The 20,699-nt window shown below is 32.3% G+C and overlaps 1 protein-coding gene across 2 annotated transcripts in view; it reads right to left on the bottom strand.

The window, feature by feature from the left end:
* Window positions 1-20,699, bottom strand: part of LOC122816774 (cytochrome P450 2K1-like) — a 622,507-nt gene that overhangs the window by 458,857 nt on the left and 142,951 nt on the right. For both annotated transcript variants that reach the window (XM_044089791.1, XM_044089792.1), the window contains exon 3: window positions 19,246-19,395. In XM_044089791.1, the coding sequence (XP_043945726.1) occupies window positions 19,246-19,395 (150 nt within the window). The remainder of the gene's footprint in view (window positions 1-19,245; window positions 19,396-20,699) is intronic.

Here is a 20,699-nt window from a genome sequence, read left to right as displayed (position 1 = left end):
TAAAGGCAGCCCTACCATGGACTTAAGAAACAGATTACTTAGCCTGACTAGTCTGATTTACCAAGCCATGAAATGCATCATATCTGAGCTAATAAACTGTGATATCAAAAAAACTTATCAGACTAGGCAAACATTAGTCTGGCTTTGTCAAACAGAGATCCTGCCTACTCAGTCTAGTTAATTTCTTCAAGAATGGCACACAGGCTATAGACTGTAGTCACCCTGTTCATACCGCTTATGTGGCTGTAGCCAAAGCATTTAACAGTGTATCACGTGCTTGTATCGCTAATAACCATTGTAAGGGGACTATCAAACAGGATGAAACATTGAAAAGCATAGACTTAAGATGGTAGGTCCTTGCTCAGAAAGTATGAACATAAAAATGTGGTACAGCTGAAACCCTCTCCTTTTTAGGATCAATGTCTCCAATGTCCATAATGGAAATCATGACCTTTTGTTAACTAACCTTGCGCATGACTTCACACTGGGCAATATTGCAAAATCCCCCTGTAATAACCATTCATTACAGCAGGAATTAACTCTCATAATGAAATGTATGAGTAGTGGGATTTATATTAGGAGTATATGTGTGTGCTAATATTTGCAGGTTATGGTTAAACTAAGAGTTAAAGAAGGGGATAGATTTGATGAATGTGCAAATGTGTGTGTGTTTTAGGGTTAGACTAAAACTTAGGTGAAGGAATAATGTTAGTGGTAATGTGTATGTATGAATGAATGCATGTGTTGCTATCTGTGCATGTCTGAGACTGTCTTGTTTTGTGGTAGTGTTATGGAAAGGGTTCTTTTAAGTTAAGATGTAGGGTTAGGGGCAGAGGGCAAGGTTAGGGTTAGGCTTAGCACACGTTACTAAAGTAGTGGTGGTGAGGGGTGAAACTATACTTTCATATTATCATTACTCTTTGCATATTAATGTGTGGCAGCAGTACATATTTAAAACACGTACTGTGACATATTATTTGATAAGTGGTATGGATCATGAAAGTGTAGCCCTTGGCCATCATTGCTTGTATGCAGTATACATGTCATTTTATTCATAATCTTGTTAAATGACATTGAAGAGAATGTTGTTGGTCAGATCAAACAGTTTGATATTGTAGGTCAAGCCAAATTCTCAAATATCTAAAACTTTTTACTATATGTAGAGGGTTGCTATTAGGGCCTGTTATACTCTATTGATATTTACATATGGTAAGATACTTATGTGTTCTAAGTACCATAAAATATGTTTTATTAAGGCATACTTTATGTTTTCTTTCCTCACAAATGTCTCAGAGATGTGGTAGTATAGAGTTTAGTAAATTAAAAATTAATTTAGAACAATTATTGCTCCCCAGAAGACAATATATTAAGCAAATAAGATGATGTTATTCTTTAATGAATGAGTTGATATAGATGGAAAATAACAATGATCCAAGGGGATACTCCTGAGAAAACTAAGTGACAGATGAGCAAGTATGAAAAATGCAATTTTATAGAGCCTGTAATGCAAACAGAATTTTTGAACTAATTTACAGAAATTGTCATAAGCCATGGATCACACCTGTAGGCACTGAATCATTAATACGGTGTCTTAATGGAAAGGTATTGATGTATCACAAGCCTTGAGGAATTTAGGAACATACAATAATTAATGTATGACAAGGCTTAAGGAATTTAGGAACAAACCAGCTGAACCTGTTTCATTACAGCCTAGGATATCTTTAATCCAGTTGTACACATTTAAAAATCAGACTGTCCTAAGGTGAAAATCTGCCAAATTCAAAAATGGTATAAGGGCAGACACTAGAATAAGAGGGGAAGAAATGTGTGGCTCATAGCTTCAAACAATGAGAACATATTTGGTCAACAAAAGATTCAGTGATAAGTTTGGTATGTGAAACTATTTGTCAATTAGTTGTAGGAGAAATTAGATAACTTTGTACTGATCTTCCATGTAAAATATTAATTTATTTTTAAGAATCCTCTGAGATTTCCAAGAAGAACTTCCTGACACTTAGAAAGTCTCCTTTAGGATGTCTGTGGCCAAGATGGCTAACTGAGAACAGCAATGGTGCAAGCTCTGTGACGGAAAACCTTTTTCTAACAGAAAATATAAGCCAAATAATTAAAATTTGGAGATACTTGTTAGCTAATTTTATTCACTAGTAGTCAGAGAAAATATGTATACCTTTAAGTTCTTCAAAAGTTCTAATTTGCCTGTCAGAATTTCAGTTGCTTGGTTAAGAGAGAAGAGATTTAAACATGATTCACTCAAGAAATGGTACTCATGATTCTTTTTTAAAAGAGACATCCAGTCAATACTATCTAGTATAGAGGATGTAATGCTTAAAACAGACAATCTGGACACCAAACTAGAAAGTTTCAAAAAAGAGACCAGAAAAAAGGAACATTTGGAAATTGAAATGAATCAAAAAAGTGCACAAAAAGGCAGTATGGATGAAGCTATAAATGATCAAGAAGGAAGAATAACTGAAGACGAATCTCAGAATTTCTTTTAAAATAAAATAACTGGCTCACAGAGAAAGTTTATGACTTAGAAAATAGACTGAGATGAGATAACATTAGAATTTATGGAATACCTGAAAGGTATGAGGGAAATTATATAATAAACTTCTTAACAACCTGGGTACATAAAACATTTAATCTATCTGAAACTTTATCTTTTTGGAATTGAAAGGTCACATAGATCCATGAAAGCAACTTCAAAGAAGGAAAGCTCACCACCACATTCAATTATAGTAAAGTTCTTGTCTAGCTTAGAAAAAGATCAAATATTAAAAACAACATGGCCAAGCCTAACTTTTAAAGTATGTAAACATGTAGTCAGATTTGACAATGATTATTCTAGTAAAGTAATAAGTAGAATAAAATCCTGTTTAACACTGATCAAGGAACTTAAAAAAGAACAATATTAAAGCAATTTTTTGTTTAGTGTAAAGATCAAATTATTTCTTTCTGAAGAAACTGAAATATTTAACACACTGGGGGAGGCATTTACTTTTAACAGTGATAAAATCCTTAATAATACTGAAGAAATGGAGTGGAACAGTATATTCCTCAAAAGACAGAGTATACTGAATTCCTGGAAATTGTTTCTAAAATTAAAAAGTTTAAAAAACAAGTAACTTTTACTCTTTGATTGCAGGACTTTTATTTTCTGAAACAATACAGTTGCCCTTTAAATAAAAGGTTTGTAATGGACTTTAAGCTTCAAAACATATGTAAGCATGTATTTATATTTAAGCTAAAACATTTCTCATGATGAGGAATATAAATGGTTAGTTTTATTGTTTTGCAATATTTACAGTGAAAGACTTAATATATTTCATTTAACTAAACTTATAAGTGTATTTCTAAATGTTAAACAAATACTTACTGTAAGAGAATGTCATTAAATTACAAGCAATAGAATTGGGAAATTTGGGACTACATAAGTTAAGCTTTTAATTTTATTTACTCATCTTTGCTTAGTATTTGCATTGCTGGGTTAAATGAATGCCAGACCTAAGTAATATGCTAATTAGATGTGTTAAAGTGCTGGTGTTTTTGTTTTCTTTGTTCCTGTGTAATGAAGCAAGTAACACTTAAATAAAACTTAAGAACTAAACAATTTTTCATGGATGTCAGAATGCTGACTTCTTCCTGCCTTTACTGTTCAGAAGATCTAAGTAGAAGTTCATCACTGATGTATGTGAAAACAGAAAGGAACTTTTTCTTTTTTCCCATATGTTGTTAAAACAAAAGCTATAGTAATGTTTTCCACTGAGTTGTTGCTAAATATAATTTGTTTACATTTTGCAGAATATTAATAGCTCATGTTGTAGTATTATTAACTCTCATTGTACAGGATAATGGAAAGAAATAAAGTTAGATGTCTGTTACTGATTATAACAGCTTAAACAAACTAAGAAAAATGCAAAACTTACAGAGGAAACATCTTCTGTGTGCTGTGACTTGTCATTTTTACATGCTGTAATCAAATGTTGATGTCAGGATGTGAAATTTAGATCAGGAGAGCAGTTCACAATGGATAAAAACACACATTCAAATTAAACAAGCAGGATTTATTTTTTATAATGTCAAGACTGCTTGTAATCTAGGGTATACTAAGTCATACTCTTTGTACTCTACAGACTACATTGTTTTTCCTAACTTTATCAAGTGATATTATGCCTATAAAAGACTAGATTAATGTCTCTAGCAATATATAAGTAGCTTACTTTCAAAAAATGATTACAAATCAAAAAATAATATTGCTTAATAGTTTTTCATTGAGCAGCTGAAATGTCACACCCATCAAGTGCCCGGGGGTAACAGCTTGAATGACATGACCATGTTTTTAAATGCCAAGTTGATTGGGGGTAGCAATAAGCATTTGTGAGTATATAATGGCATTCACTGTCTACACCCCTGCTTGTAATACTAAAATTAATAAGAGTAAACATCTTATGAATAATATGCAAATGCACAAGGAATGAAATATTTAATATGTAAGATTAATAACATAACAGTATCAATAAATTAATACAGAGCTGATGATTAAATAGCTGCTCAATTGGAGATTTTAGAAATATAGGAAATATATAATAAGGTAGAATACTAGTGGGAAAATACAACAGAAAAAAATATATTTAAATACTAAGTTGCTTATAAGAAAGATGTCTATTACAAATGTCATATAATTTACAAAAAAAACATAAAATATTTGAAAATAATCTAAAAACTGAAATTTGAAGCTCAGTCATGTGAACTTTGAAACTTTTACATGTTGTATGTTATTAGATTCACTAAGACTATCTGAAATAACTCATCTCATAAGTCAAAGCTGAAATTTGAGTGTTATATTGTTGAATCAGTACATCCATTTTGATAGAAAGTAAAGTTGATTTTTCAATATGTTTGATCACAGGAAGGAAGTATGCAATTTGAATTAAGCACGTTGCAACTTTTGAATACAGTATAGATGACAAATATTTTTTGGAGTCCATAGAAATAGCAAGACATTCTCTTTGACTTCAGTAATGTACTTATTTTTACAAAGTAGTTTTATAAGCTAAATTACACTAAAATATGACCACTACATTAGTCTGCAAAATGACCATATAACAAATCCTAAGAAATTGTAGAATTCCATAAACTCTCTACTTAATCCAGGCAAAAGGGAAAATCCCTCCTCTGATCCAGATGCAGCCCCAGCTGAAATTGCCTCTCTTTTTAACTCCTTCTTTAAAAACAGCATAGCCAACCTCACCACCAACTTCCCACAAATCAACTCAACTCCGCCAGACCCATCTACCAAACCAAGACCAAATTTCCACCTCTCACCCATACCTATCTCCACCATAAAAAAAAAAAAACTTTTGCTTAAATTTAAACCTGGATATAATGCTCCAGATAACCTACCACCAGAATTTCTCTGTATATCAGCAGACACTATATCCTATCAGTATACTTCTACACAGATCCATTCAAGCATCGATTATTTCTGCCATCTGGAAAAAGGTATTTATCCTCCCTCTCCATAATGATGTCTCTAACTTATGACCAATTGCTACCTTCTCTCCCATCTCCAAGATACTGGAAAATGCATCCACAGGCAACTACTTGGTTACCTTCTACTCCACAACATCCTTTCCCCTACCCAACATGTATTTAGGCCTAGTCATAGCCCTACAGCCACCTTTAAATCCTTCCTGGACAGAGTGAACTATGCTTGTGACTCAGGTAACTTTGTCTCCTCACTATTTCTTGACCTTTCCAAGGCATTCAACACTGTGTCTCACCCACATCTCCTGTCCAAACACTCCAACTTAAGTACTTCTCCAACTCCTGAAAACCAGTTCTCCAAATACCTTACTGGCAGACAACAAGCAACCAGGTGGCACCATCCTTCTCCCTTTCCTAAACATAAATACTGAAGTCACACAAGGTCCATACTAGATCCACTGCTTTTTTTTAACATTTTCATTAATGACTTCCATACCAGTATAGCCCAACCTGCTATCATCCAATATGCAGATGACTCTAACATCATCTGCATTGCAAGTCCACTTTTGAACTGCTTATACTCACCCAAAATGCTTTCACCTCCACCAAAACCTGGATGCATAATAAACATTTATCCCTAATTGCTAATAAAGCCAAATTCATGTTATTCACTCCCAAAAAAGCACACCCCTAACCAAAAATGAACTTGCCATTAACTCACTCAACAACGTCTGCATCACAGCAGTCCCTTATAACAAACTTTTAGGCATCATTATAGATGAAAACCTAACTTTTAACCAGCACATAAACAGAAATATCAAAAAAGACCACCAAAAACCAGGCTCCTTTACAGGCATAAACATTTCCTCATTTATGCAGCAAGACTATCCCTGGCCTCTTCCTTTCTACTTTCATCACTGTTCTATGGTACTCCTTTCTTTACTAACTTACTATCTTTTCTTAAATCCAAATTGGATTCATGATACATCAAAATCGCAAAATTTGTAACCAGTGACAGACACTCCTCTTGCCACTGTATGTCACAACATCTAAACTGGCTAGAGCTCCACCAACATCTAACATACCTGCAACTAACCACAGCTCATATGCTAATATACAAGCCATCCAGCTGCCCTGCCCTCTCCTCTCTGTTCACCATGTATCATGCAAATAGACCTCTGCAATCTGTCAATCAGATGTTCTTTAATGTAGCCAAACCTAACCTCTCTGTCAGCCAAAGCACTACACATACACCATCACCAAACTATGGAATGCTTTCCCTGCATCAATTAGGACCACCAGCAACCTGGAACACTTTAAGACATTGTTGAAACAACGCCTAATCTCCCGCTGGATATGTACTTGTACCAGCACCGACCATGATAAAACCCAAAATTCTTAGCCCTCTTACTTCTTCTGACCCCCTCTTCCTACCTATCTCACTTGTTGTCCTTACTTCTCACTTATATTTTTCAGTGCTTTCAACTTACTAGCCCTATTATGGTTCCTCTAGCTCCACTACATATATCTTTACTTCAGTATCCTACTGCCTTATAGTTGATGCTCTAAGACTATACTTTACTCTCAGCATAGTTAGTTGTTACTCTCCTTCTTTTTCCTCCTCTGCAATACTACATGTTGCACATAAACTAATATTCTACATTACCACTTGCACTCATGTTGGTCTCATATTTAAACTCATTTTGTATTATTAAACAATGTAAATGAATGCTTCCCAAACTTGTATTTCTATCCATTGCAATGTATTATCTATCTGTATCTTATTATTCTTTGATTTTCCATTTTTGATTCTGTAACTTTATCATGCTTGTTTGTCTGCTCATTTTGAGCTTTTCTCCCTGGGGCTCTACTGAAAATGGGCTCACAGTGGCCCAGTAGACACCCCAGTAAACAAATGCAAAAATATATATATATATATATATATATATATATATATATATATATATATATATATATATATATATATAAAATAAATAAATAAAAGATTTTTTTAATATTTTGATATTTGTCATGTTAAGAGTGTTACACAATTTTGAGATATAGACACTTGTACTTTAAAAATTAATTCAGAACTTTTGTTAGATCTATAACAATGCGTGTGTACCTTTTAGGATGATATATATATATATATATATATATATATATATATATATATATATATATATATATATATATATATATATGTATAGATAGATAGATATGTGTGTGTGTGCATCAATTTCCCTTTTGTATTATAGTTTAGCATGGTAAGATTACCTGTTACCTGTAAGTTTACAGATGTCTTTATATTTTCAGGTCCCATTCTGTTGTGTTTATATATTTAGAGATTTAGTTATATTAATGTTGAATGAGTGAATAATTTAAGAATATTTAATGGATAATCTATACTACTATTATATAAATAAGTATAAACTACACTGTTTGTTGGATTACTTAATATCTGTGATTAATTGAAGATAATTATTAAATTTTTATTTAGTAATGGGGAATAATTTTAATGGCTAAATATATAACTAAATGAATAGTATCTTATTATTTTGACTTGTATATAATATTATATTAATTATTTGTAAGTCAAGGTAGGTTTGGCCTATTTTTTGATGATTTTCTTTAGGTATTGGTAGGTAGAAAGATGTATAGTATTATGTCTATTTGATAGGTATCCATGCTAGGTTGTATTTTATTAGTGAAATATATAGCTCAGGTTGTAGGCTTGTCTTGTGTTTTATTATTTAAGTTTTAGTGATTAATTTGTAGAAAGGAAGTTTTTAAAAATGTGGAGTGTTAAGATCGTGCTAGCAGAATGAATTAGAGTCATATATAATTAAATTAAAGTGGTAGGTAAGGGTGTCATTATCTTTTTAAAGAACTCTTTTTAAATACACATTATGGATAGTTTAATCTATTATCTGTTAATGTAAATGGATTAAATAATGGCAACAAATGAAAATCATTAATGAGATATCTAAAATTAAATAGAGGATACATTATATTCTTGGAACAGACTCAATAGTTAAAGATATACAATACTTAAATAACTTAGGTTATGAAATGTTATCATCTGCTTCTTTTAACAAAAAGAGGAGAGGAACTACTTATACCTTGGAAAAAATGTACTGTCATGCCTATGGTCTTTGAATCAATTAATGATCCCAAAGGAATGTATACATTTGTAATAATTAAATATAATGACAGACTCTATACTCTAGCTAATTTTTACTTGATCCCTGGAATAGGTACAATTGTAGCTAAAGATTACTTAAACTTACTACAAAGTAATTGGAAGGGTAGTTTAGTTTTAGCAGGGAGATTTTAACTGCATATCTAGTATAGAAGATACAAATGAACAGAAAAAAGCTAAAATACTGGCATCAGCTAAAGCACAAAACAGACAGAATGATAATGGTCAGGTTAAAAAATCCATACTATGGGACTCCTTAAAATGCATATTAAAATAGGATGGTCTAGTAATAAAATGAAAGAGTGGGATAAAGAGAAATACAAGATGAAATACACAAAGTGAGGTTTGAGCAACATACAAAGAAATTAGATAATACTGATGTCATTAAAAATTAATGGCAAAATATCAAATAATTTTAATGCATAAATTGGAGATAGCTTTATAAAAAAATAAAATTGCACAGTTATGCAATTACTTCAAACATGTACATAGATTAGCTAATAGAAGTAAGATGTTAAGCAAAAAGGCACAAATCAATAATATTCAAATTCCTCACACTAATAAGCTTAAGACATAGAGGAAAGTTTTACTATTTAAAAAAAAAATCACGAGGATCTTAATAAAGATAAAAATAATAATGCTGATGATTACAAAATTGACAAGTTTTTAAAGAAAAATGTTACTAATAAACTTAATGACCAACATATATCTCTGTTGAATAAGCCTATTACCCTGATAGACGTTAACGACACTTTAAGAAAAAACGAAAAATGGTAAAGCTCAAGGGTTAAATGGTTTAAACATGGAATTATATAGTCTGCTTCTGTTAAATATTTTAGAATTGCTACGTGATGTTTTCAAGGTAATTCAATGATTTAAATTATTCAATTGAAGAAATAGATGAGAAAGTTGCAAAGTTTCAAGAAGTATTGGTGAATAAATTTAACAATAATAAAATGGAAACTTTAGTGTTAAATCAATTACTAGATAGTAAGTTTAAAGATAAATATAAAAATAATTGGGAAAAAAACAGGTGTGAGTAAGATTATCAAAAATAATTTTGAAAAATAATTGAAGAAGTCCTACTTCTTATTAAAAATGGAATGAATGTTTTTCTTTTACTTTTTAGGATAGGTTAGTACTTATTAAAATGATGATATTGCCCAAATATATATATATATATATATATATATATATATATATATATATATATATATATATATATATATATAAATATATATATAAATATATATATATATATATATATATATATATATATATATATATATATATATATATATATTGAATTTGGTAGCTTTAACATCTGACAAAACTTTTAAAATGTTAACTTCATTCTTGTGGTAGCCTGAAAATGCATAGAAATCATATAAAAAATTATGAGAGTATGGTGGTATTAGCTTCTCATATGTAGAATCTTATTCTATTGCACCACATTTTAACTCTGCTATACTCTGGACAGACAAATATTTCACTAGTCAATGGAAAACCATTGAGGAGTAGATTATACTGAAGTCTTATAAGTTTATTAAATATGATAAATTAGGAAGTAGAAGTAAGCAGCCAAACTCCACAGGTACAAGATGTAAAATGTATTGAGTGCTTTCATCTCCAAATACAAGACTTCTTCAGAATAAATTAACAAAGCACAAACTTCCCTATATATATATATATATATATATATATATATATATATATATACATATATACACACACACACACACACACACACACACAAACACACACAACCTCCTGCACAAGAATTAATTAAACACTAATCAAGTCCTCACCCTTAACTGATACAAGTTACATAAAACAAACATCCTGACTAAATCTTATGAAAACACTTCATAAAAACTAAGATGTATTCATACTAATAACATTTAGACCTGAAGAATAATAATTTAGCCCACTGTATTCATGAAAAAAACCCCTTTATGTTGGCATGCACTAAGACTACTAAATGCAAAAAGCAGATTTTAATTTCAGTAAGGGACAAAGTGCAATTCTATTATTGAGTCCAGGATAGATGGAAGCATTCAATCTAACCGACCATTTTGTTTCTAAAAACTGAAGATAATCATCAGAGGGACCCCCTCTTGACTCAAGGTCTACATTGTCAATCACACAAAACTTAAAAGTGTGGTTAGGATGGTCTTTAATATGCCTGAACAAGGCATTGTTTTTGTTTTTGTTAAGAATGTCATAATTATGCTGATACACTCTCTGCTTAATGGCCCTCTTGGTCTTGCCCACATAGAACCCTTCACATAGTTGGCACATAGCAACATAAACTACCCCCTTATAATAACAAAAATATTTTCTCTTTGGTTTTATCACCACAAAATGGGGAATTCTGACTTGTTTTGCTTCCAACATAAACTTACACTGAGGGCACCTACCGCATTTAAAACAACCACCTTCCAGAAAAGGTGTGTGAACTCTTTCCAACATACCTTTAAATGAGGTCTCCTTCTTATACACAATAGTAGGAGTGTTAGCCAACACAGTAATTAACTCTTGTTCAAGTGTGAATACATTCCAGTGTTTGAAAAAATGTTATGAATATCAATAAAGTTTTTTGTAAATGGTAGCACTAAAGCCCTCTCAAAGCTGTTAGCCTTTTCAAGGGAAGCATTTTGTCTTATCTCATCTCTGTTACCCAAAGGAGTACAGTAAACACCATAATTTCTTTTGATGACAACCTTGTCCATGATATTTTTGACAAATTGTTCAGGATAGCCCTTTTTTGTTAACATCCCCAATAATACCATACATTCATCAATAAATTCATCAGTTTCCAACACCATTCTAGCTAGTCTTATGTATTGCCCTTTAACTAGGGCCTTCTTTTGATGTATGGGATGACAACTGTCATAATGCAAAAGCATGTTCGAATACGTGGGTTTCCTATATAACACAGATATAAATGTTTTGTTGTTACAGTCCTTTCTTAAAGTAACATCTAAACAATGAAGCCTATTGTCATCAACACTCATCCTGAATCTCAAAAATGAGGTAGTGTTATTAAGATATTCAAAAAAACTCTCCAAATGCTCCCTCCCTTCTTTCCACAACAGGACTATGTCATCCAAATAACGACCATAAAGCATCCAAGAATTCCTAAAAGGAGAGTTCAGGACAAACAAATCTTCCCATTAAGCTAAAACTATATTAGCAAACAGTGGGGCACCACAAGCACCCATAGCCACCCCCTGTGTTTGCTTAAAAAGCTGCCCTTCAAAAATCAGGAAATTATCTAATACAAGTTCCATACATGTCCTAACTGTAAGAATAGTACAATTTGTCTGCCTAAATTCCTTGACCATAAAGTGAAAAATGTATTACAGCAAAGACCTTTCTTATTCAAGGACTCCTGGGACTTCTTATCAAAGAAAAGGCAGGACTTATATGATGATATGTTACTTATGGTTACCATAGACATTTGTGGCCTATACCCTGTGATCCCACATGATCAGGGAATTGAATGGTTTTATGATTTTTTGTGTACTAACACTAATCTAGATCACAATACTATTCTTACAGTTAGGACATGCATGAACTTGTATTAGATAACAATTTTCTGATTTTTGAAGGGCAGCTTTTTAAGCAAACACATGGGATTGCTATGGGAGCTTGCTGTGCCCCACTGTTTGCTAATATAGTTTTAGCCCAATGGGAAGATTTGTCTGTCCTGAACTCTCCTTATAGGAATTCTTGGGTACTTTATGGTCATTATTTGGATGACATAGTCCTGTTGTGGAAAGAAGGGAGGGTGCATTTGGAGAGTTTTTTTTGAATATCTTAATAACACTACCTCATTTTTGAGATTCACGATGAGTGTTGATGACAATAGGCTTAATTATTTAGATGTTACTTTAAGAAAGTACTATAACAACAAAATGTTTATGTCTGTGTTATACAGGAAGCCCACGTATTTAAACATGCTTTTGCATTATGACAGTTGGCATCCCATACATCAGAAGAAGGCCCTAGCTAAAGGGCAATGCATAAAGCTGGCTAGAATGGTGTCGGAAAATGACAAATTTATTGATGAATGTATGGTATTATTGGGGATATTAACAAAAAGGGGCTATCCTGAACAATTTGTCAAAAATAACATCGCCAAGGTTGTCAACAAGAGAACTGATGGTGTTTACTGTACTCTTTTGGGTAACAGAGATGGGATGGGACAAAATGCTTCCCTTGAAAAGGCTAACAGCTTTGAGAGGGCTTTAGTGCTACCATTTACAAAAAACTTTTTTGGTATTTGTAACATTGTTTTCAAACAATGGAATGTATTTACACTTGAACAAGAGTTAATTACTGTGTTGGGTAACACTCCTACTATTGTGTATAAGATGGAGACCTCATTTAAAGGTATGCTGGAAAGAGTTCATGCACATTTTATGAAAGATGGTTGTTTTAAATGCGGTAGGTGCCCTCAGTGTAAGTTTATGTTGGAAGCAAAACAGGTCAGAATTCCCCATTTTGTGGTGATAAAACCAAGGAGAAAATATTTCTGTTATTATAAGGGGTAGTTTATGTTGCTATGTACCAGCTCTGCAATGGGTTCTATGTGGGTAAGACCAAGAGGGCCATTAAGCAGAAAGTGTATCAGCATAATTATGACACTCTTAACAAAAATGAAAACAATGCTTTGTTCAGGCATATTAAAGACCATCCTAACCACACTTTTAAGTTTTGTGTGATTGATAATGTAGACCTTGGGTCAAGAGGGGGTCCCTCTGATGATTATCTTGAGAATTTAGAAATTAAATGGCAGGTTAGATTGAATGCTTCCATCTATCCTGGACTCAGTGATAGAATTACACTTTGTCCCTTGCTGAAATTAAAAACTGCTTTTTGCATTTAGTAGTTTTAATGCATGTCAACATAAAGGTTTTTTTTCATGAATACAGTGGGCTAAATTATTATTGTTCAGGTCTAAATGTTATTAGTATGAATACATTTTAGTTTTTATGAAGTGTTTTCATGAGATTTAGTCAGGATGTTTGTTTTATGTAACTTGTATCAATTAAGAGTGGGGACTTGATTAGTGTTTAATTCTTGTGTAGGAGGTTATTTGTGTATATATAGGGAAGTTTTGTGCTTTGTTAATTTATACTGAAGAAGTCTTGCATTTGGAGACAAAAGCGCTCAATAAATTTTACTTCTCGTAACTGTGGAGTTTGGCTTCTTACTTCTACTTCCTTTGTTATTATTGGTTCTTGTCCTTGTGGTCTAAGTAAATATGATAAATTAGGAATATGTAACAATCCTTTCATGTGGTTAACACAATTTCCTTAGAAGGAATTTAATTTTAATCTTTGGACTCTACTTATGTGAAATCACTTCTTAAAACAGTTAAGAAATATGTTTTTACAACTCCATTAATATCATAATGGAAAATTTGGTGCTTTCGTATTGGACACATCTCTATATCTAAGGAAGCTCAGAACAAGGTTAACATTGATTTACTAAAAAATAAAGAATTAGTATTATGGTCTGATTGCTTTGTAAAAGGAAAAGCTAAGTCCCCAGAATATTTAATGAAAGAATATAAGTTGGATGAATCTGTTTACCAGTTAATTTTATCCATCAGTAAGAAATTAAATGAATGTGTAGATAAGAGTAAAGATGTGCAGGACACTGTTTCCCTCTTTATGAATATATGAATTCTATATTCAAAGGTAGCTTGACCTACAAAGGAAGATTGTCCAAGGTGTATAAGTTAACTATAAATAATAATAATAATAATAATAATTTTGATGTAAAATTCTGGAACTTTTTAGATAGTAGCGGATTGAGTGACTCAATAGACGGTAAGAATAAAATGTTGTTACTTAAATCAGTTAGTCAAACTTCAAGTTTATACTAGAAAGTTTTTATTTGGAAATATATGCATAGAATGTTTGTTACTCCCTATAAAATCTCTGACTGGACACACATGCATATGGATTGTGAAAAATTAAATGTATATTGGGAAGATATAAGTTTGTTTTCTAAGTGTTACAGTCTGATAATTGTTCTTTACCTAGATTAGTAATACTAATGAATGTTCCACTTCTTGTATCTGTAAATGCCAATGAGGAAAAAATATTTGGGGTTCTCTTGGCAGTTGCCAGAAATGTTTTTAAAAAATTGGAAATCGGACTCAGTTCCTATATTCAAAGAATCTTTAAATTTAACATCAATATTGTAACTATGTAAAACTGAAAAAGAAGTGATTGGAATAAGATATTTAAATCATTCTAAGGCTTTTAGTGATTGGGATAACCTTGAAATGTTGCTACTGAAATGCCAAGACTCTTAATGTGTTAACTGTATAAGATTACTTTGATGATTAAATGTATTCCTATCATTGTATAATAATATACAATGTAGAATTTCTTCTGTTATGTATATATAATGTAAATATGTTAAATTATTAAAACATTTTTATAAAAAAAGAAAGTCTTTCTTTATATTTATTTGCAAGATGTTTTATTGTGTTCTGAGTGTGGCATAAAGATCATAATCAGCATTAGGACCATAGACTGTTTTACATTCACTGATACTTGTATTTAGTTCTCTCATTAACCCCAGTATTAAAGTATCCACAACCCTTTTTTATTTTAGAAAGGTAGTTCCTTTCTTATTACAATCAACCCACAGAGCAGAGTCCAGTCAATAGCTGCCAATTCATATTTAAACTGAGTCAATCTGTTTTTCTGTTTTTTTTTTTTATTATTATTTGTGCTAGAATGTTGCTTCTTAGCTGAAACAACAGACCATAATATGCAGTCATCACTAAACTAAAGACCAACAGCCAGCAGTGTTACAAATCTTAAAAGCTGGTTTGCACATAACCAGTCAAGAACAGAATAATCCCCATCTACTTGATTTGATTATGTAAGCTGAGTTACTTATTGGCAAAAAAATATAATCTATAAAGTTGTGAATGGTAAGAAGTTGGCACTGGTCTCCCAGTTTACAATATAATTACTAATCAATAATGAATTGCTGCAATTAAGTTTACTTAAAATAGCTTTTATTTCCTCACTTATTACAGCTTAGTAGTTGGATGGGGTTGATAATGCTCAGCAATCTTAAGTCTGACTTCAGTTTAAGGCATTCATAAACTGCTGAATTTGATTCATTCTCAGATAAAGGTGAGAAACAAATAATGAGATGTTAATTTGGTTATATACAAGTGGCTGTACCCCACTTCGAGCTCTAGGTGCAGGTGTATGACTTTGATATAAACTGTATTTGGACACAGTCAAGTGTGGAATTATATCATTAGGTTTTTAGCATGATTCAGTTGTATCTACATAATATCTGTTTCACTAAAGCTAAATTTAAATGTCTGAAAACATATTTTTATTTATTTGACATGTGTTTACTTGTTAAGTGTTACTGTGAAAATATATCCATTTTCAGTGGAGGCCCATAGAGAAAAGCTCCACATTGACATCATATGGTTACAGATTAAATAAAGTTATAACAAAGCCTGATATAGAAGAACAACATTAACTAAACATTCAACTTCAGTTCCTATAGTGTGTACTTATATATACATGGTGCAAATATTTGGACAAATATAATGAACTGAAAAAGAATATTGTCAATATTGTTAAAGTATTCACAAGTTGCTGTTCATAGAAATGACATTAAACATACTGAGTGCACTCTTTGGAACAGAGATGACTAAATAATATAGGCTAAGCAAAAATTATATTTCTCCTTTATCCAAGAAATAGATTGACTATGTTCAGAGAGAAGGACTTAGTAAAAGGTATGCTGAGGATGGTATACTACAAAGATTAATAGTGAACAATTTTAGACCTTTTATTTCTGGGAAGCTAACAAAAATGTAAAGGAAATTAAGCTGAACAAAAATAGTAGTTGTGTATTATAATCAAAGGTATAATGGATAAACATAAGGTAGAGTAACAAGTGAATAATAATAATAATACCAGACTGAAGAACTAGATCTGAATTTCCATAAACAGTGCAAGAAACTTAAATAAGGAATAACAAAAGCTGAAGTCTTATGTAAATAGCAAAAAACTGGAAGGGAATAAACCTCTAAGCAGATAAAAGCCCTATGTAATGTCAGCTATGGTAAAACTGAAATCAAGCACATTAAGCATGTTTCTTAACAGTTATTAAGTAAGGCAAAAAGCATGAAATAACAAAAATTTGTTACAAAGATTATGCAAAATATAATTGTATACAAGGAAGAACAAAATAATTAAAAAACATCACAGTTGCAAATATCCTATACTCATAAAGATAATCACAATAAAAAAAAGAATAACTCCCTTTACTGTTTTTTAGAAAATTGCCAATCTGCAGAGTCTTAGCACAAGAAATCAAATGAGACCAGGACAGAGCATGGTCCAAAATAACAAATAAACATGTCGATCTTTTTCTCTGCACTGCCTACTGACTATGCAGCTTCTCTGTCAGCTGGTCCTCCTTTACCCATTTGTTGAAAGCACACTGTTTAGCCATCATGCATGCCGCTACTGAGATTTTCTGTTGAGGCCCTAACCTCCTTTGGCTGATTTGGGCACCCAGGTCATTATGGGGGCATCTTATGATTACCACCCATGCTGTGTGCATATTCCCAAACATAATCCTGAAAACCTACCATTTCTGACATGGGATGACCAAGCCCATGTCCACTAGTCATGTACTCACTGTGAACACAGAAACCTCCAGCTGCATGGGATAGTGGGTAGGCAGAGACCACTACCTCTCTCCCACCAGTATGGGTATGCAAATGTATGCAGATCACTCCCACCCTCCCCTGTTCAGTTCATCCAGTGCCAAGCCACCAATCAATCTCAGGTCTTCTAGACAATATTCAGGGCTTTAGTTGGCTATGCCACAGAATTGCACAAAGCACTGCAGTAATTCAAGATACAAAACATCTGAGTCAATTTCTACTAATGCTAACATTACAGCTTCAGGAAAATAGACTTTTTAACAAAGAGGGCATACACTCCAGAGAATGTGATATATCTAAATGAGCACAGAAAACATCAGGAGACAGGTAACATAGAAAAGACGGGCCAGACAGTCACATATAGTATGAATATCCACAGATGCAACATTACTTGCAGAATTATTGATGGGCCAGTGAACGATCTTTTCTCTGATCATTATGTATCCAGTTTTGGACATACAATGTACTTCTGGACAGATAGACAGACGAAAGATAAAATCTCATTTAGTACTTTGACATGGCTACAACTAGTTTGACTTCTGATACAGGTTTCATGAGACATTGCAACACATAGCAGTGTTTCCTCTATAACAACTAACACAGAACACATTAACTACACTAAATGACAACAGATATTCCTGCACTGAAAATGCATAACTTTTTGATAATCTGGGGCTGACCCCAAAAATGCTGACCTTCTGGATATAAGTTCAACAACCTCCACTGGCTTACCATGTAATTTTGAGCAAGCCACTTAACCAGGCCTTGCTAATGGATCACCCCAGAAAAATTAACACTTATATCCAGTGTGCGCTCATGGTTACTATTTTTGTTAAACACTGTTGGCATGTTGTGAAAGTGTTGGCATCCATTTTTATCTGTACAAAAATTATCACTTTTAGTTTTATACTTCTAGTCTTAAAACTAGTTACTGTAAACTTGAAAATGACTAATATCCTTACATTTAACATCTCAACATTATAACAAGGCTGTGTGTTCAGTATTGTTACTCTTCTAACATACCAGCTAAGAGTTATACTGCAGTTTGTGATACAGTCATACCCTTGATCCTACAAGAGATACATGTTCTCAGCAAATTCTCTGGCAAGCTGGAACAGTATACCAGAAAAATAAAAAAAAGTCAACCAAATAAAATCTTCCATTAAACAACTGAAAGCTCACTAATTACAGGAAAATAAATACAGCTGTTTTAAATATATATGCTATAAATGCAGAAGAAAAACAAACCAAAAAAATTCTTCTGTCTGTCTTGCAGTATTATGAATTTAGAACCCCAACTGCATAATGTTATCATGTGTAGATACTAGGAGATCATAGTTCTCAAAAATCAATATATTTTTTATTTTAACAATTTAGAATACCACTACTGCTTATCTATCCAGAAATGAAAATAATAAACAATAACAAAAGTATAATATTCCCTTGCTAACATGGATGGTATAGAACATATCACACTTGTTAGCTTTTTGTAGGAAAGAAGCAAATTCATAATAACGTGCATTGTCACACAGTGATATATAAATTCATTGTTAAATTCTTTGCAAATCTCTGTTTTTCTTCTCTTTGCTGCAAAAGATATTTAGATGTGCCATTTATACATTACTGTATGAAAAATATCAGTGACTTGATAATGCTGGCAATAGAATTGCATTAACAATTGTTGGGTCTTAACCCACTCACTAAGCACATTCTGCTGGGACTAATCTCTTCATATACTTTATTACTTTTAAAAGATTAATTTGCAAATAAACTCTAATTTCATATTTTAATGTCATACCTTTATGAGACTTGAAAACCTCAATGAGATATGTGCTTTCTTCAAGCATCATTTCATCCAGTTTGCTTCTTCCCATCCCAAAGTCCTTTAATGTGGCTATTGTAAATCTTCGCATTTGTCTCCATGACTCACCATGACCAAATGATACACCTTTAAGATAAAAAAATATATTTAAGTATGATGTATACTCCTATATTTTCTAAATTAGCTTCAAGTGGGCCATTAACTATTACAGATAATCAAAAATGAACTTAAAGTTGTAAGTTGGTAACTACTAGGCACTCTCAACCTCATATTGCAGAGATAAAATTAATCATTATAGCAGTACTAAAATTTTGTGTGTCTGTGTGTGTGTCTGTGTGTGTGTCTGTGTGCGTGTGTGTGTGTGTGTGTGTGTGTGTGTGTGTGCATGCGTGTGTGTGTGTGTGTGTGTGTGTGTGTGTGTGTGTGTGTGTGTGTGTGTGTGTGTGTGTGTATATGTATATATATATATATATATATATATATATATATATATATATATATATATATGGATAGATAGATATCAGCTTTGGGATTCTACAACACCAAGATAAGGACAAATTCCCAGATGCTAATGTAATGTAATCTTAGACAGACAGCAGTCAGCAGGCTGAAAAAATAAGTAAAATATAATGTTCTCTCTTATTAACAGCAGGTATATATGTGCATGTTTGTGTGCATAGTGTGTTTATAATATGTATAACATGCACACACACATACATATACATAGATATGCCATTATACAGTACTGTTTCACTCAAAGCATAAACGTTAACATCTTTTATGACATACAGCTATGTCACTGATTATACTGATGACTGAAAAGTAAGGAAAATAATTCAGGACAGCTTCATTACCAAATTTGGAGATGAGCACATTTTTGTGGGGGACTTTACTCATTACCACTAAACACTGCTGGATCATATCTCACAACGCCACAGATTTTGGCAGAGTGTCCCTGATTTTGCTTCATAATTTTGTCCTGTACCTTGTAAAATGTTAGATTTTTCTGATCATTCACTGAGAATTACAATAGGTTGTTAATATCTGACATTAGAGTTTCATGCATCTTATTGTAAAGAAAATGCATGTTGATGTGAAACATGCTGTTCTATTAACATTTTAAGAGAATTAGACTAATATGTAAGGCTTGTTCCTGACTTAGGCTTGTTTATTCCTATTATTTTTGGCTTTGCTTAGAATTATTGAGCAAAGAAGTAGTTATGCAGCATGTGTGAGATTATGAAAAAGACTGGATAACAAAATTGTTGTTGCTGGGCTCTGCATGGGTACATTGAAATGTTTTCCTGTTAAATTTTTCTGTCTCATATCTAGCCTGTGGAAAAAAAAAGTTTGGATCCTGCATCTGGTTTTAAGTACATGTTTACCAGGCTCATTGTAACAAATCCCTGGTTATTTATCCTTTAATTTGT

Source organism: Protopterus annectens, chromosome 12.part0, assembly GCF_019279795.1.
Source record: "Protopterus annectens isolate FY-2018-M chromosome 12.part0, PAN1.0, whole genome shotgun sequence".
Lineage (NCBI taxonomy): Eukaryota > Metazoa > Chordata > Ceratodontiformes > Protopteridae > Protopterus > Protopterus annectens.
The sequence above is the reverse complement of the archived record's forward strand: the minus strand, read 5'-3'. Positions and strand labels throughout refer to the sequence as shown.